General features: G+C 37.5%; 1 protein-coding gene across 14 annotated transcripts in view; it reads left to right on the forward strand.

Annotated features, from left to right (window-relative positions):
• The window catches only part of SOX6 (SRY-box transcription factor 6), a 521,576-nt gene that overhangs the window by 283,308 nt on the left and 220,149 nt on the right, over window positions 1-18,119 (forward strand). For all 14 annotated transcript variants that reach the window (XM_060767625.2, XM_060767634.2, XM_067462638.1 and 11 more), the window contains one exon: window positions 10,467-10,556. In XM_060767625.2, coding sequence (XP_060623608.2) covers window positions 10,467-10,556 — 90 coding nt within the window. The remainder of the gene's footprint in view (window positions 1-10,466; window positions 10,557-18,119) is intronic.

Raw genomic sequence — 18,119 nt, forward strand, 5'->3', positions numbered from 1 at the left:
AGGTTTTCCACTTTAGACATTCTTTCACACAGTCTAAGTGTTTTTATACACTTAAGTTATTATTTGTGACAGATGGGTGTTGATTTCACACAAGAGCTAATATAATGATTATATTTCTTGTTATCCGATTGTGAATTTTTAAATTTATGGAATGTGTTTCTTGGTTTTTAAATTGTCTTTCATCAGTATCTCTCAGGGCAGCTCATTGTGGATACTTTCACCAAAATCCTGACCTACTGCTGTTATACAAGTGGGCATGCTTTCTGAGTTGTTTCACACAAATAGTATTTTGTTCAGGATTGTTCAAGCAACTGCTGCGATAGTGTAACAATTGTACAAGTTATTTCACTTTCTAGTAAGCTTCTACATTCTACCATTTCACTTGGTGCTTGGGTAATAACTACAAGGCAGTGTGTTAAATAAGTACAGTGCATTTCAGGCTCTTACATGCATCATTGTAGTGTAACTCTGGCACATCTAGGTAGACATAAATTTACATTGAGCAACTACTGACCAGGATTTTGGTCCATAATCTAATCCAAATGTTACCTGGTTTACTTGGATTCATCAGCACCATCCATCTTTCAGGTTTTATTTTTAGGCAGCCAGGTCCAAGATGTATAGGAGCCTTGTATCTCTTCCTTGATATAAGGTAAGGTTGCAAATCAATTGTATACTTGAAAGTTGCTCAGTCAGAAGGCACATGAAGGACCCAGCAGATATTAGAATTGTGATTGATTGATTTATAATGTTAATTACTCTTCTGCCCAACAAAACCACTGAATCTATATACAATAAAATGTATTAAAACCAGGGTTTTTGTAGGTTTTTCGGGCTATATGGCCTTGTTCTAGGAGCATTCTCTCCTGACATTTCACAACCTCCGAGGATGCCTGCAGGTGAAACGTCAGGAGAGAATGCTCTAGAACATGGCCATATAGCCCAAAAACCTTATAACAACCCAGTGATTCTGGCCATGAAAGCCATTATTTTAAAACAGATAAAAGCTAGATCTAAACCTGCAACTGTTAAGATGTATATGCATTATGTGGACACCTATACTAAAAATGAGCCAATGTGGTGTAGTGGTTTGAATTGTGGACTAGGACTCTGGAAACCAGGATTTGATTCCTTGCTTGACCATTAAAACCCACTGTGTGGCCTTAGACAAGTCACACAGTCACAGCCCCAAAACACCCAGCGAAAGGCTCATGTTTGGCTCCCCATAGGTCAGAAATCACTTGAAGATGCACAAGTGCAATCTGCTGAAAACAATGGAACTTAAATGATCCATTAATTTATTTCAGTGTGGATTTAATCAACTGTTTAGTCCAATTAGGGTGTTATGTGACTCTTATGACATGTATATGAGATGTCCTGTCCAGAATACCCTTGTGGGCCCCAGCCCAGCTCTCTAATTCCTAAACCAATTGTGATGCTTGAGGACACCTGCAGTGTAATTTTACACATACCCCATTGAACTTTTGCTAAAAGAATTCTGATAAAGCATTTTTTTTCTGGCCAGATGGAGGTTTCTACTTGTGATCAAGGGGAGATTTGTAGAAGACTCTGCAGCTCCTCCCTGTTCAACATTTCAAGACCAGAGATATTGTGGTTTGCCCAGAATGCCACTCTTATGAATGTCAGTGCACAGTGTTCAGGTGTCATGATTAAATAATATTGTTATATGATACTTACCTAGAAACAGTAAGGAACAAAAAGACAGAAGAGATTTAGACCAATGGAGTGAGTTTTTAGAACTAGGGAAGAATCCAGCATATTCTTGGGTTTGATTAAATCAGTAATTCTCAACCTGTGAGTCCCCAGATGCTTTGGACTTCAACTCCCAGAAATCCCAACAGCTAGTAAACTGACTGGGATATCTGGGAGTTGTAGGCCAAAACACCTGGGGACCCACAGGTTGAGAACCACTGTATTAAAACTGCACATTAGGAAATATTTCTTGCTGCAGCAGTCTTTTTCACCTGTGTGATTTTTAAAGTGTGTACTCTTGGTTCATAGAAAGGCAAAAAGCAGTAATTTCTAGTGTGGTTAATTTACATAGTTCTGCCAGGCAAAGGACATGACTGAGATTGTTTTGCCCTTCATGGATATACAACACATTTGGATATTGTCATGGGCATTAGTACCTACTATAATGTGAGTGTATGGGTTTTTCCTTAACATGAACTGTAGCATATTTTCTTCTTCGGTATGAGCTGGTATAATCCTTTTCATTGGTATGCTTTAAGTAATAAGAACTGTGATGGGGAAAGCAATTAGATTCATTGTACTTAAAGTGTCAATTCAGGTATTCATCTTCTTAAGAACTGCTTGAAAATTGTATCTCCTTGTTATTTAAGTATCAGTGATTGCTGTTGTGTGGATTCTGATACCACCTCTCACCAGACTTTCATGTCACTGTGAGAATTAAGTAAGAAGTGTGTGTGCTTGTTAAGAAAATTATGGTTATGTGCAGTCAGCTGTGTCACTTTAATTCAAATAGTTCAGGATAATGCATTTTAGTGAAAAAATGCAATGAAATTCACAATTTTATTTCATAATGGAAGATGAAAGTGAAGAACAAAACATACATGTGTTTCTGAAAATATACTTTTTGTCTAGTGAATGTGCCAAGATGCTGTATCTAAGCTGTTGTGCTGACATTTTGGAAAGATCCCTTTGACATACCAAATGGTTTTTATCTGGAATTGACACTTTCAGGGAATAAATTCCTGTACAGTTGAATGCCCAAATAGTTCTGTGGCAACACAACTGTATTTTCTCAGGAACTAAATATATTTATCTACAGTGATCCTGCATGTTTTAGTTGAGCAGTCATTAGCATGTTTATAATGGTTCTAATTTAAAACGACATTTTTTGAATTTTATTCTTGAGTCATTTACAAATTGTTCATATTGAGTAAACAAAGGAAACAGATTGCATTTGATACTTAGTAATTTATCTGAAAGAAGAAGGGAGGGTTAATTGTCTGAAAGTTTTTCTCTGTTTGGGAAAGTGGTTCTTTCTTTCTTTCTTTCTTTCTTTCTTTCTTTCTCCCTTTCTTTCTTTCTTTCTTTCTTTCTTTCTTTCTTTCTTTCTTTCTTCCCACCCCATATTTGTTCTGGAAGTCAAGAAGGGAGAGGGAAAACCTGGAGGAGTGGGGAAAATGAAAAATTAGGAGCAGGACAAGATTGACCACTCCCAGAGGGGAGTGTGGAGCAGAATTTGAGCTGGCACAAGATTATCTAAAACAGTTGGTGCATTCCTTAATGATCAAGTGCTTGAGAAGCCCAGCTCTCTCTCACAGAGCATCTGTGTTGATGTTTATATCTGTGCCTTGCTGTATGGGAAAAGCATGCTTTCTCTTCTTTCTCTGCTAAAAATAAAGAGGAATATGGCATTGTAAGAGCTATTTTAGGAGAACAAAAACATCTGAAAGGTGAAAGGTTTTGTTTCTTAATAAATAAATTAAAGAAATAAAGGCCAGGGTTGCATCTTAGTCTCTCTGTTAAGCGATGGAAACAAAAATGGGGGAGGGCACATCAGTGTGTGGTATTTTATCTATGTGCATTGAAGTTTTCATGAGGGATTCAGTGTGCGTGTGTGTTGTTTTTTTTTTTTTTTGAAGCAAACCATTTCAGGCTGGCTTGGTAGAGACTGCAAGCCCCTTTCCCAGTCAAGCTCAGCATAGATAACAAGCCTGGCAACAACTAGTATTTATATCCCAGTGTTTGCATTTTGAAAGTCCAAAGTTTCTAGACAGAGCTTTTGATCATTTGGGAATATGTGTGAAGTTCACAGTAAAATGAACAAGGTTTTAATACTTATTATTTTGAGAGTTTTAAATAAAAGTTTAGGAAAGCCCTCAAGAGGTATGAACCGTTCTAATTTTTTCAAATTGTGGAGAAATGCTTTTTTTCCTAAGAGGGGAAATGAATGAATATACATATGTTTTTGTATGTAATAACTTATATCCTTTACTGGCCAGTTCAGGCTTCTTGTAGTTGGAAGGCACTGAGCAGATTTAGTGCCTAGTTCAGAATGTAGTTGTACCATGTAGATCTGTATCCCAGGAAAACCTGTGCCATGTAAACCTGAACTATGCTACTTGCTCAGTGTATAGAAAGAAATATTACTGGTATTATTTTGCTACCCATGATTGCAAGGAGAAATTGCCACTGTAGTGGCAACTGGTGGCTTGTGTGTCGAAAGGGTACTGGATTTGCTTTGGGTTTTTGTTCAAATTTCACAGGAGCTATCCAAATTGTAGAGTCGCAACCCAAAACAGGCTTATCATCTGTTGGGATGGCAGTGTTGGGGATGCAAGGTCTACCCTCGCTCTGAATATAACAATTCAAATGTTTTAAAAATTGTATGAATAATTTTCAAAACTATAGTATGTTTTTAAAATCTTTGGAAGTGGCCTTGGCTTGATTATGAAAGGCATATGCGACCAAACTTGATTTTTGTAATCAATAGTTGTTTTCCTTTGTGGAGGTCAAGTTACAAGGTGTACGTATGTACCTTCAAGTTGTCTGTCAAATTATGGCAACCCCTTGAATTTTACAGGCAGGTAATACACAGAGGTAGTTTGTCATTGCCTTGCTCTGAAATATACCGTCTGGTATTCCTTGGTGATTTCCTTCCACGTACTAACCAGGCCTGATCTAGCTTAGCCTCAGATCAGATAGGAACTGGTGCCTTCAAGGTATTTAGAAAGCTGAAGTTCCATAAAAAAAAGGGAAAGTCAAAAACATTAAGGAAATGATATTACCCTATTTGTCTGATTGATCCCTCTTGTAATGAAAACCAGTATTTCCCAGTTATGTTCACATAAAATATTTACCAAATATGTAGTTAGTTTAGTGTGAAATCTCATCTTCAAGTAGGGTCACCTAGGAAGGATAAAAACTGCAATGAGCTTTGTGTGGCTGGTTTTTTTAAAAAAACAACAACCAAACAAACTAAAAACTCTGCATACAGTCACATTTTGTTGCTTTCTGACAGTTCTTTAAAATACAAGTTTTAACTGGCTCTGTGTGTGTGTGTGTGTGTGTATGTGTAGTGATTGATTGTTTTCATACTACAGATGTCAAACTGTTAAGGATTGTTTCATGTTTTGGGAAGGTATATTATGAACATGTTCTTTGTTACAATGCCACCTCTTTATTGCTTTTTCAGGCCTGTTTTCCTTATATTTTAATACAATTTTATGTGTGCCAAGACAAAAATAGAGGGGGGAGGAAGGGATCAGATTTGACTGAAATACCTAGTTACATATATTTATTTATTGTTTATAGGCCTACAATACATTTGCAATCATTATTAATAAATCAATGTGCTTTTGTCTTCTGTCACTGTGTAAAGCCTGAATATGGAAAGGATTGTATGCAAACAAGTCATGTTGTGGAGCTCATATCAGCAGTAATTATCAGCTTACAGTATTGTTACAACATGTTTTGAAAGATGCTTATTATAAAGAAGAGAGAGAGAGAAAGTGAGGCTCTCAAAGCAGCAAGAATGAGACAGTTGATCACATTTACCATTGATATGGATGTTATAAATATGCCACTGTGCACTATAGTGTTTTATTGAGTCTCAAAAAGTCAGCACTGATTTGAAATAATAATGTCTGACAGTCAGGGCTTTGAAGTTTTGCTACAGCACGCACACATTTAGGCTTTCTTTTATGTCTGACTTTTACCATAAAAAACAAAACACACACACACACACACACACACACACATACAGAGCATGAATGAATTCTTCACATCTGTATGTCAAAGAAAGAAATGTGAGGGCTACTTCAGTAAATTAAAAATAAGGGGGTAGAGAGGGCATTTAGAGGGGGGGAAGTATATGTAGATGGATGCAGGCCACATGAAGGTCACATAGTATTTCAAAAAGGTAGCACTGGGCTCTCTCACTTGTTGGTCATGAGATGTGGATTGGGATGGGTAAGAAAGAGAAGCGGAAGGGAGGGAGGGCCTGCCCTTGATAGGATCAAGATGACTTTCATTTAGTCAAAAGAACTTAAGCCTTTGACTGTGATAGTTAGCACACTTGTTCTTCATCCGTAGTCCAGGATTCTTTCCATACCAAAGCTGATTGATTACTCAGTGGAGAAATGTTAATTGTTTTCATCACAGAGACATCCTTTTCATCTTGTGTGCCTGTGTGTTAAATCTGGAGTCCACCTTATCTATTTTAAAGGCATTGTTCCTAAAGCAACATTTTCAGTCACGAGTTTGTTATAATGCATGTGCCTATGCTACAGATCAATCTATGAATTAAAATCTGACAAGCAGTGATCTGATTTCCTCCTCTAAGCAATTTTTGTACTGCTAGTGCTTGTTTTAGTTACCATTAAAAGCCCTTCTGTGGGTAGGATTTGCCAGCTGGTTAAATCACATGCTTTTTCACCAATTAGTTAATAATCTAATGTTAGTACAATTGTTTCCATGAAAGTGATAGCCTTTAGATTAATTGAGCCTGTAAAGAAGTAATGAGGAATGAATCTAGACATGAGCACTGTGGGATTTCCTTCATCTTTGAGGGAGATGTTGGAGGCTGTGACCTCATTAGTGTTGTTCTTATTGTTGTTTTTAAAACCTTCCTAGTGTACTGGCACTGATGGGTTTGTTATCTTAAGCTGATGCAAAATGTGGTTCATAGGGCTATGGCACAAAATCAAAGGTATCTATAATCACTACCCATTCTATTGGTTCCAATTACAGAGAAAGCATGTGCTTGTTGCCATGCTGAAATGTTACTACAGTTGCAAATGTATCTATAGAATAAGTATGGGCTATTAATAATGCAAATGTAAGTAACATGTAGATACCAAGCCCCACAAGAGCTTTCTTTGACAAAAACCCTTGTGCCAGAACAATTCCACAGCTACAACAGGATGTGTGTGTGCGCGCGCACATTTGTTTGTTTCATTGAATGGGGAAGTGCTTTTTGCTATTGAAGAAAACATTAGGGCAGAATTGTATTGACAAACATGCATGCATGCACACAAGGATGTCAGCAAATACTTTTAGAATGCACTCCTTCATATTGGTAAGCCTTTTAATGACACTAATTAGAGGGAGTAAGTCAATTTTTGGTTGACTGTGGCTGCTGAACATGAACATGAAGAAATTACGTCCACCTGGAACATAAAAAAAATATTGTGAAAAATAAGTGTATGTTGTCACCACACTGTACATCAGCATGGCAGAACCTGCTTGTCTTCTACTCCCTTTCTTCTCCTCTTGGGATGTCCCCTCCCTCCTTTCATGCCAGGACACTGGGATGGAAAGGGAAAAAGCTTAGCTCCCATTTCCTCTGGTTTCTGCAGTTCCCCCAGTCAGCACACAACATTGGATTGAAACTGGGATTTCATTCACTACAGCATATATTGAATGGCATTGCAATGCTATAAGAATGGTTTCAGATATTTTCCATTTTTTCTTCAATATTATCAGCTGAAAACTGAGGATGTAGATTCCCTCTCTGCCTCTCCATTCTCTGCATTGTCAGCCCATTTAATTAAAGAATGGTACTCTTTTCATGCATTTTTGAAAGTTGATAAAATCAAAAGTGATATGATTGTCAGTGGCATTTTACTGTTCATTGGTTCTTTATTTTTTATATTTTCATGCCTTGTAGTCATAAATTGAGAATAAGTTTCCTAGTTAAAATATTTTCATTGTAATTTTCAGTAAGTATCAATAAGTAAGTATTCAGTAAGTATGAAGAACAATTGTTCTTCATCTTTTTAGGGATAAGGAGACTTGATATTTGGCAGGGCACATGAAAGGCATCTTTTTAAATGGATGACCCCAGAGAAACTGAGAAATTATAACAGTCTATTGATAATTGGTGGTTATTTGGTGATTCTTCTATTATCTGGCCAAAACCCCATTAAGTGATAAAGGCTTATAATTGTTAACATTAAAGTATTGGCTTTATTGTGTAACAAGTAACTTAGAATTCCTTAATTTCTCCCCCCCCCCCCCTTTCTCTTTGAATGGATGCAATTAGTAAATTGGCTTTCCTACTAAAACATTACTTGGAGGGTAGTAGTGTTGGGACCACAAACTATATTCTTTTTCCAGAGATTCCCATTAGGTGTTGTGAACACTACTTTCTTAAATAACAACAACAAAACAACAACTTTTTGTGATAAAAAGGAACATGCAAAATCCAAACAGGATTACAAATAAGAGTTTTACCACATTGTCAACCTATATTTGGATTTAATGCTACATTATCATTATAAGAGTGAGTTAAATTACAGTGAAATTAGATTTTGTTTCTGTTTTATTCTAACAGTAGTTAAGTGTGACATCCGAACTGTAAAGTGCTTTTAAGACTAACTATGGGTTCTTCTACACTGCCATATGAAATCCAGATTATCTGCTTTGAACTGGATTACATGGCAGTGTAGACTCATATAATCCAGTTCAAAGCAGATAATGTAGATTATCTGTTTTGATAATCTGGAATATATGGCAGTGTAGAAGGGGCCAATGGTTACTTGCAACTATAATTTGAAACTGGCTTATTCCAAGAAATGATCATTCAAATTAGCCATAAGGTGGTGGTGAATGATGGATGTCACAGCAAGCTGTGGTCAATTGAAATGGAAAGACAAGCTTTCAAACTCCCTTTCATGCCTTCCTCAGAGGAGAAATACAGAGGAGGAGTATGCAATTGTTTTTGTGGCTCTTTCCAGTAATGGTAATTCTACTCAAGGGGAAGGCAAAGGTGTTGATGAACTACAGTGTACAGCATCCCTTATATTAGCTAATGCTGGTTAGAGCTGTAGGGAATTGTAGTCCAGTAACATCTGGAGGGCTGTACTTGATTCGCTCTTAGTTTAGTGCTACATCCAAATAATGCCTTTGCCAGACAACTAATCTTCCCATGTTCTGTTGAGCATTTTCATATCTTTAACTGAAGAGGAGCACATAGTATATGCTAAGAGAAATGAAATGTCTTTCTTCCTGCCTCCTCTTAGAAAAAAATTGAAGTGAGCTGGTTTAAGAGAAAATTGTTTTTATAAAGGAATGGACTACTGTGAAATAAGTCAGGAAAGGGGCAGATTTTGTTTGCTTCCCTTATTTTGAAAGATTTGCGGTTTATGTCTGTCTCTATTACACATATCTTAGAGATGCAGACACTTGAATCTGCCACCATCTTTAAAGTAAAATAATATGTGTTTTAGGCATTGATTTTTTTTTTGCCTGTGGACTTCTTTTAAAAAGAGGAAATAGACCTTTGCATTGACAGTGCATGGAGAAGAAGTGCACTGCTCCACTTCCCCAGGATGCAAAGAAAATCTTTCCCCGGATAACAGAATAACCTCAACTTGTGTGAGTCCACAATGACATGACAAATTGCTTACTGCAAGCATCATACATTTGGGAAGCTGAGCAAGGGTTATGCCTGTTGTTTATAATTCCATTATAAAATTTTATTAACAATTCTAGATTGTAGAATTTGCTAACAATAGGTTCAATATCCAAAATCTTTTTAAAATGTTCTCATAACTTGGAGGAGCAAGTTGGATTTGTGTGCAGTGCACACGTGCAATCAAAGAGGAAGAGCTGGATTTATCTAAGTCTAAGTGGGAATGTGAACCATGGGAACCCATACTTGGACATGACACTTCATCTGATACAGAAAATTGACTGTATTAGTTGCCATTGAGTCAACTGGAGAGCCCAAACTGGTATTAGATAAGAATTTTCCCCAAACCAAAATGTTTTGATATTGTAGCTCAGGCATGGACAAACTTTGACCCTCCAGGTGTTTTGGACTTCAACTCCCACAATTCCTAACAATCTACCGGGAGTCTTGGGAGGCTGTGCTGATGCCCAGACATGCCAAATTTGCATTGGTATGTTTGGGCACTGTGGTTTTTACCCTGTCAGTGAGGCAGAGTATGGCAGTGGGGACAACATGTGATCCTTAACTGCCATTTTATTCATCCTGCATTTTGTGCCAGTGTGGAATGGCCTCTGTCAAATCTAGTACTGGTACTTGTTTCTGATTCAAATAATTAGTTTGAGTTAGAGCATCATACCTGTGTTGTATTGAGTTCTGTTCATAGCATAAACAAAGCAGCAGTGGATATTGGCCTAAGTAGAATTTCTAGTCTCAACTAGAGTAGATTCACAGAACTAATTGCTGAATGGTAAGTCAAGGCTGGTATAAATCTGATTGCTTCAATGCATCCGCTCTAAATGCAACTATAAAATAGATGTATTCATTCATTCATTTAATTTATATGCTGTCATTATACTAGAATGGAACCCAAGGCAGTTTCCAGAGACAAAGATTTAAGCCAGTATAACACTGAAATTGTGCAAGAGTCACAGCAATACATCAGACCTTTTGCCTTGTACTTTTGCAACTCATAGATCTCTTCATTAATGCTTTTGTTTTATCTTCTTTTTAAAAAACATAGATTCATCTTGCATGGAAAAGTTACTCTCTAAAGACTGGAAGGAGAAAATGGAAAGATTAAACACAAGCGAACTCCTTGGAGAAATTAAAGGTACCGTAATTTAGACACCAAATTTTAATATGAAAATTACTGTATAGACTTGTGGATGAAGCTAGAAATTTTAGTTAAAATATGAGCTCAAAACCCCCCATTGGTCAACTTATCCATTGGCCACTGTAACTAATGTATCTTAAATTTCCTGGAAAAAAAGAAATAATTATAGAGTGGTGAAAGGTAAGACCTTAGCCACCTCAGGAGAACCCAAAGGAGGCATTGACATCCTCTCTTTTCTGTGGTGATACCTCCTCTGCCTTTTTTCGATGTCTAGGCAGGAAAATGGCAGTGGTGGTGGCAACTCTATAGTACTTTCCCTCAAATAACACTGAGATTAAAGGGGGCTGAGGGTTCTTTTAGGTTTTCTGGGCTGGTGATGATGGCCAGAGGCAGCTCTCATTCTGTGGTGGCACTGACTATTTCTCCTCTCCATGGAATAATCTTTGACTTAGCCATAGCTTCATATCAAAATTAATAATTTTGGCACCAAAACCTGCCTTCAATTTATTTATGATACCAAATTATATATAGTTAAAAATTAGCCCCAAACTGAATTTTCAAGGAGACTGGGTTTTTATATTTGGGGTTGAATTTTTGAGTGAAAAGATTAATTTTATTTTGTGGATCAAATCTTTTCAGACACAACCCATTGCTGCAAGATGGGATTGTGTGCATAAAGCCATGTTATCCTGATTTGATCATTAATCACAGGAATAATTTGCCTCTTCTAGTATACCTGATTGTCTCCTAAAAAGAGCTTGAACATAAAAGGAAGTGATATTGTTGCATTTCCGTAGAAGACTTCTCACTTCCCAATGTGTGTGGCAGGAACTTGCTACCTTTATGTTTTTGTGGCTTTTGAATAGGATTCTTTAAAAAGCAACCTTAGGGAAATGTTCAGATTGTTTCTTTTCCAGTTAATTTCATGTGATCACCCGCCCTTCACAGAGCTACAAATAGTTCAGAATAAAGCAAGACTGTGAAGTAATACACTAAAAAAACACAAGTTTGGTCACTGGAGAAAAGAATCCCAGTTGAAAGAAAGAAAGGTGCGGTTCTGTGAGCAGAATTGGTCTTTGCACGGACTGTTAATGAAGAGTTGTTTACATTATCAGAAGGAAGGCACTGACTGTTCTTGAGGATAGCTGAAACACATACTCTCTCTTGAAAAAGTGTTCTCCACCTTCATGACTGACATGTCAGTAATGGGGAGCAGTTTGGTTTGTGTGCACAAAAATATAGAGAGGAAAAAAACGTATGCTTCTTTATGTCAATATCAAACATCTTTGTGATTCCAGCCTTATTTATGGAAAAAAAAGGCAGGGTGAGTAATTATTAGTGATTGTACAAATTACATAAGAGAATGCATTTGTTTTTGCTTTTATGGGGATAATTTCTAAAATGGATGCAATTGTGACTAAAGTTAGATACCACATCTATTTATCACAGTTTAGATAAGAGAAATAATTGTTATTGCCAGATTAAGTTGAAGTCTTGACATAGCAAAGACACTTTGTTTAATTTGCATCACTGGTGGGATGAGACTCATGACTATATTGTAGTAGTTTCGAAGTATGACCTATTCAAATAGACCAGTGGTTCCCAGCCTGTGGTCCATGGACCACCAAAAATATGGTCTGCAGCCTCACCATTACAATGATGTTGCCTCGAAATCATGTGGTAACAAGAACGACTGGTCTCGCAAAACCCTCTTATAGTGGTGGTAGTAATCCATCACAAAAGATTACTACTACCACATCAGCTCAAGATTATTCAATGTGGGTTTCTGTGGGTGAGCAGATGGTGGCAACTGGATGGTATATATTCTGCATCAGAAACTAGAGCTGATGTGGTCTTTCCAATGTAATTTTATGAAGTAGTACTCCAAATAACCAAACTGAATCTAAAGTTGACCAAAAACTGATTTGTAACCCTTTTGGTATTAGTGTTGGAGAGTGGTCCCTGGTCAAAATGGTCCCTCATCAAGTGGTCCCTGGTCAAAAAAAGATTAGGAACCACTGAAATAGACTGAACAAATTAGGAAGTATAAATGACATTATATATAAAGTATATCTACACTTGTTAGAAGATCAGTGATGTAGAGCTTGAAAGGCAGGTTGAGAGTGTTTGGGTAAAATTTCATGACAACATTGTCATCTCTGTGTTGTTTTCTAGTAGAGGTCTTTGGTGACTCTTTCCCACATCAGATTGTTGTTGTTCATTCATTCAGTCATTTCCGACTCTTCATGACCTCATGGACCAGCCCATGCCAGAGCTCCCTGTTGGCCATCACCTCCTCCAGCTCCTTCAGAGTCAAGCCAGTCACTTCAAGGATGCCATCCATCTTGCCCTTGGTCGACCTCTCTTCCTTTTTTCTTCCATTTCCCCCAGCATCATTGTCTTCTCCAAGCTTTTCTGTCTCCTCATGATGTGGCCAAAGTACTTCAACTTTGTCTCTAGTATCATTCCCTCCAATGAGCAGTCAGGCTTTATTTCCTGAAATATGGACTGGTTGGATCTTCTCGCAGTCCAAGGCACTCTCAGAGCTTACCTCCAACACCACAGTTCAAAAGCATCTATCTTCCTTCGCTGAGCCTTCCCTATGGTCCAGCTCTCACATCCGTAGGTGACTATGGATTACCAAACATTAAAAAACAGAGCTAAAATAGTAACAAGAGACTTCAACCAGCTTGATAATGTTGGAAGTTAAACTACCTAGAAATATGAAGTCTATTTGCTTTATTGATAGATTTATTTTCTAGAAAGTGGAAGAAGCAACAAAGAGAACAGCTATCTTAAATCTGACTAGAGAAATCTTATATACGCAACTAACCTTGATTTGAAAAGGCTTTTGATTAAAGATGCAAATCCTAATACATTTTATTTTTGCTTGTGATAAAATGTTACTTTCTATATAGAAAAAAAAAATTCCTGTGCAAAAACCCACACACATTTTTTTTACAGAATAAGTTCTAAATTGTGAAGATTCCTGCCCTAGGATTCTCCTTGTTAAGGTTACCTAACACTTTAGAAACCTGTAATTTTTTTAAAAAACCCTACATATTTTGATTATTCTTTCTATTCCTGTTTTTTATAAAGTGCTACATGATAAATGTACTATATTTAAGACTTCATCACAGTTGCCCATTTTAATGTCCCAGGATGCTTGCCACCAGTTGAGGAAGGGATGGGAATGTAGCCCATCACACAATGTCCCTCAAACTCCGGTGGAGTGGAAGCATCCTAGGACTCTTCCTTGTCAACACAGGAAAAGTCCAATGGAGTTAGCACACTCCTGCTACAGTTGGGTGACACTTCCCCTGTGTGATGGGGAAAATGTTGGCGGCATCGGGGTGGGGGGTATGATAAGGTCCTTAGGCAGGAAAATCAGTTGCACAAATATTGAATATGTGATCTATGCCTTAACAGCAATTACATGTGAAAAAGAACTAGGGGCCTTAGTAGACCACAAGCTCAGTATGAGTTAACAGGATGATGCACCCCCCCCCCCCATAGGAAAAGATGGAGAAGTGACGGGATGGCCATGTTTAAATAGAAGAAAGATTGTTGTGTGGATGATTGAATGAGTTCATTTTCTGCTGTTCCAGACTAAAATTAGAAGAAAGGAGTATATTATATGAGTGTCAGTTCTTCATAAAAGTGGGCAAATAGCTTATATGAATCTTAATAAACTTTTAAAAACCCAGCCAGTGTTAAGTGATAGAAAGTAATTTTTGGAGGTTTGTCCATCAATAATTATGCCTGGAAACTACTTAACACTCTCTGTTCCTTCCATGGTATTGATACAGCTATTTCAATAGTTTAGATATCCTGTGATAAGTGATTTGGAGTAAGCCATTCCCCCCCTTGTTTTTCAACATTATCTTTCCCAGTCACATGCCAGACAAGATACTACCATTTCTTATAATCAAGTTTGTTTTTTATCTATTGTCTCAGATGGAAGTATAAATTTGTTGCTTAGCAGAGCACTAGCTTCATGCTGCTGTTTCATTGAAGTAGCCTGCAGCGGTTTCTCAAGGCATTGGGGTCTTTGAAGATCAAATAATGAAGACATATATAGTGTGAGGAGTTTTGGCACTTCCAAGAGCTATGATTATTCAACTGTCTTGTATAATCCAAAGAGTAGACAGATTGTTTCTGGATCTCTATCCAGTGGGTGAAGTGTTCAGGCTTCCATTGCTGGACAAGCTTTTCTACTGGGACATAATCTATATTTATAGGCATTGTGGCTTAAATGTCACATGCTGACTTTCTTTGTATAGCAAGCTCTATTTTGGAAGAGACATTGACTGATGTTCATAGCTTGCCCACTGAAGAAAGGCATTTACATTGTATAGCACTGTGACTTGGCCACAAGTTACTTAGTTCCCTATATACTTTTAGTGACTTCACATTAGTAGATATCCCTTTTAAATAAACCAGCTCTTCAGCTTTTATTATGTGCATGTTTTGTAATTCCAGTGATATAAAAATAGCAAACAGGGAGGCGTGTGCTGGTTTGTAGGCTTTTAACGCTTGACAGAGAAGACTGTTCTGTCAGAGATTCCCAAAATTAAAAAAAGCTCTGAGCGTATTCCTTGAATTGTATCAGATTTCATGCTGACGGCATGTGATAGAAATAGATGGTTCCCTTTTCAGTAGCCAGAGAACAGAATCTTGAGGAACCATGGTGCACATATTGTATTTATGATACTTTTCTGAAACAGAGTTGGTGGCCATTCACTGAATGTTGTTCAATTATATTGCAGCTACAACTGCTGTCTCCTCTTGTTTTCTGAGGAAGGAAAGTAGTCAGATAATTGCTATTATGGTGGTATTAAGAATTCAGAAAGAGAAAAATGTAGGTTAGCTGTCAGAGTACAACATCCCTGATAAGAGAATACTAAGGCGTTACTGTGTACTGTGTGGAGAAGGATGAAGAGATTACCATATTCGTTTTCTTTGCAGTTCATTCAAGATGTGCTGAGATTATTTCTCCAACAGTATGAAAATTCCCTTTAGGAAATCATGAGTGCATGCAGCAGGCCACTATATATACACACATACACATGCACACACACAGGGGCACCCATAGGTTTTTAATTATGCCACTTTGTATGGTTGTAGACATTTCAAAGCTCCCCTTTGTGCTCTCTGTTATAAATGTCTTTTACTTCTTTTGAAGTCTACATGATATACATATGAGCAATTAAAAACACAGCTCAGGGTTGGAGACAGAAGGTCTTCTTAATTAAAACTCAAACAAAAGCTACAAGCAAAAAAACCCCCTAACTCTATGATTAAGGTCTAAAGTGTTAGGATATATTAGAATCATTGTTAACTGCTAGGGTTTAGAAAATCAATATACAGGGAAAAAGATCAGTTGGTTCCAATTAGAGAAATCAATGTAAATACTGAACAGAGGTGGGGGAAACCCTTAAACTTACTAGCAGGTCCTGATTAGTAATATACCGTAGGGCATAACATTATTTTCAGTGATGAATTTATTAAAGTGACCACAAGGAACGAAATATTTAATTTTCTGGAGTACTAATCTGCAATATAATTGTAATTTATATCTGTATATCTTAAGCTCAATTTAGACTGAAGGTAGAAATGTTTGATTTTCAAAAAGTGCAAAAGTGCAAAGAAAGTGTCAGGACCCAGAAGCCTTAATTAGAGCCAAACATAAGATAAGAGTTCAAAAACACAGCTTTATTAAACAAAAATAGTCTTTCAAGCACTTAACTTCAGTGCACAAGAGTTTCAGTAGTAATTTGGCATCAAAAACTAAGCGATACTAGTAACAAAAATATAACCCGAATTATAGCGCTGCCTTATAATCCGGATTAAACTCAAAGTTAAGCAATTCGCTTGAAAATTGGCACAGCACAAAAACACAGTCACAGAAGCTGGAAAAACGAAGTCCCAAAATGAGGAATTTTTCAGTCCCAAAGATATAAGAGTTTAAAGTCCAGAAAGCCAAAAATGTTAGTCAAACCGGTCCGTGGTCAAGCTGTAGGTAAACAAACGCTGGAACGCTGGAATCACCGAAGAACAGGAACTCAGGAACACACGAAGCTGTAGCCCAGGACCCAAATTCAAGAGTTGGCAGTACAAAGAGTTATGTCCAATAACTTTGCCTTCTGCAAAGTATCATGCAAACAGAGCCCACTTTTATCTCAAAGTTCCTCATCAGAGCTTGATGAGCTCCCCACCCTTTCGTCATCGCTTTCAGCTGCCCCCAACCCTGCAGCTGAATCCGAGTGACCATCCCTCCACCTCTGCCAGTGTCTGCTAAGACTTAGATCCTGCCAAGAAGTTCCTGGTTGCCAATCCTCAGTGAACCCTTCAAATTCCTCACTGGAGGTGGGTTGGGTACAAATGTCCTTTATTTGTTGAACATGGGTCCAATCTAATTCCTCCTCATCCATATCACTCCCAGACCCAGAACTCCTTTCAAACCCCAGGAAATCCTCATCCTCCGTTGGTGCACTAAGTATTTCCCGGATGCGCTTCCTTTGCAATTCCCCTTTGGACTCCGGCCCGCGAGAAGCCCTCTTTACACCTCTGCTCTCTTCCCCATCCCCCATTTCGCAATCTGAGAAGCCTTGAAACGTGTCAGTATCACTTGGGGCCATAATGATTTCCCTAATGCGCATTCGCTGGTGTTCTCCCTCCAATTCCTGAGCAGACCTTTTCTCCCTGCTACCAGGAGTAGCAACTCTACCAACATGCTGAACTACAACAGAAAGGCTAGAACTACCCAATATTAAGCAAAGTCACATTAATTTCCATGGAAAGCTTTCTTCTATTGAAATCAATGGAAAGCTAAACCATTAATTTATTAATGAGAATGGGTCTAACAACTAGATAATTTCTCCAGCTGCAATCGTTGCTATAAATGAAAGATGTCAGAGCCTCTGTGTATCCATATGATTTCAAATGTTACAAATATGACAACATTTGTGAATATTTTGCATAGTTTGAGATGCATCATTTGTGTTCCTAATACCTCCCTGAAATGAGTTACTCTTTCTGTGGATGAGGTGCATATGTATTCTGCACTACAGTTTATTTACTATACAAGTCAATGAAATGATTGATTGATTGATACAAGTGAAACACATATAACCATAGAAACAATTTTACACAAAACCGAAGAATAAGATAAATAATCAAAGGACATTGCAACTTTAATATTACAAGTAAAAAGCACTGAAAGCCAGAAGAATTAAAAATATTTTAGTCCCTGTCCCTAAATCCACCAAGGATAATGTAAGCACTGCCAAAAATGACCCATCCCATAGCCCCACTTACTGAATCTCTTTATGTGTTAGAACCCCCTCCTTCCCCCAAATATTTAAAGTCTTAGTATCAAGAATTTTTTGTTTTACATGCTAATATTTTATTCCAATATAATGAATTGGCTTTTCTAATGAAAGGGGTGTTCACAACTGACACACTGCTTTACCAGCAATATCATAGAGTTGGAAGCAAGCCCAAGGACAATTGGATTCAATTCCTGCCAATAGAGGAACCCACCTCTAAATTATCATG

This window comes from Anolis sagrei, chromosome 1 (genome assembly GCF_037176765.1).
Source record: "Anolis sagrei isolate rAnoSag1 chromosome 1, rAnoSag1.mat, whole genome shotgun sequence".
In the NCBI taxonomy this organism is placed as follows: Eukaryota; Metazoa; Chordata; class Lepidosauria; order Squamata; family Dactyloidae; genus Anolis; species Anolis sagrei.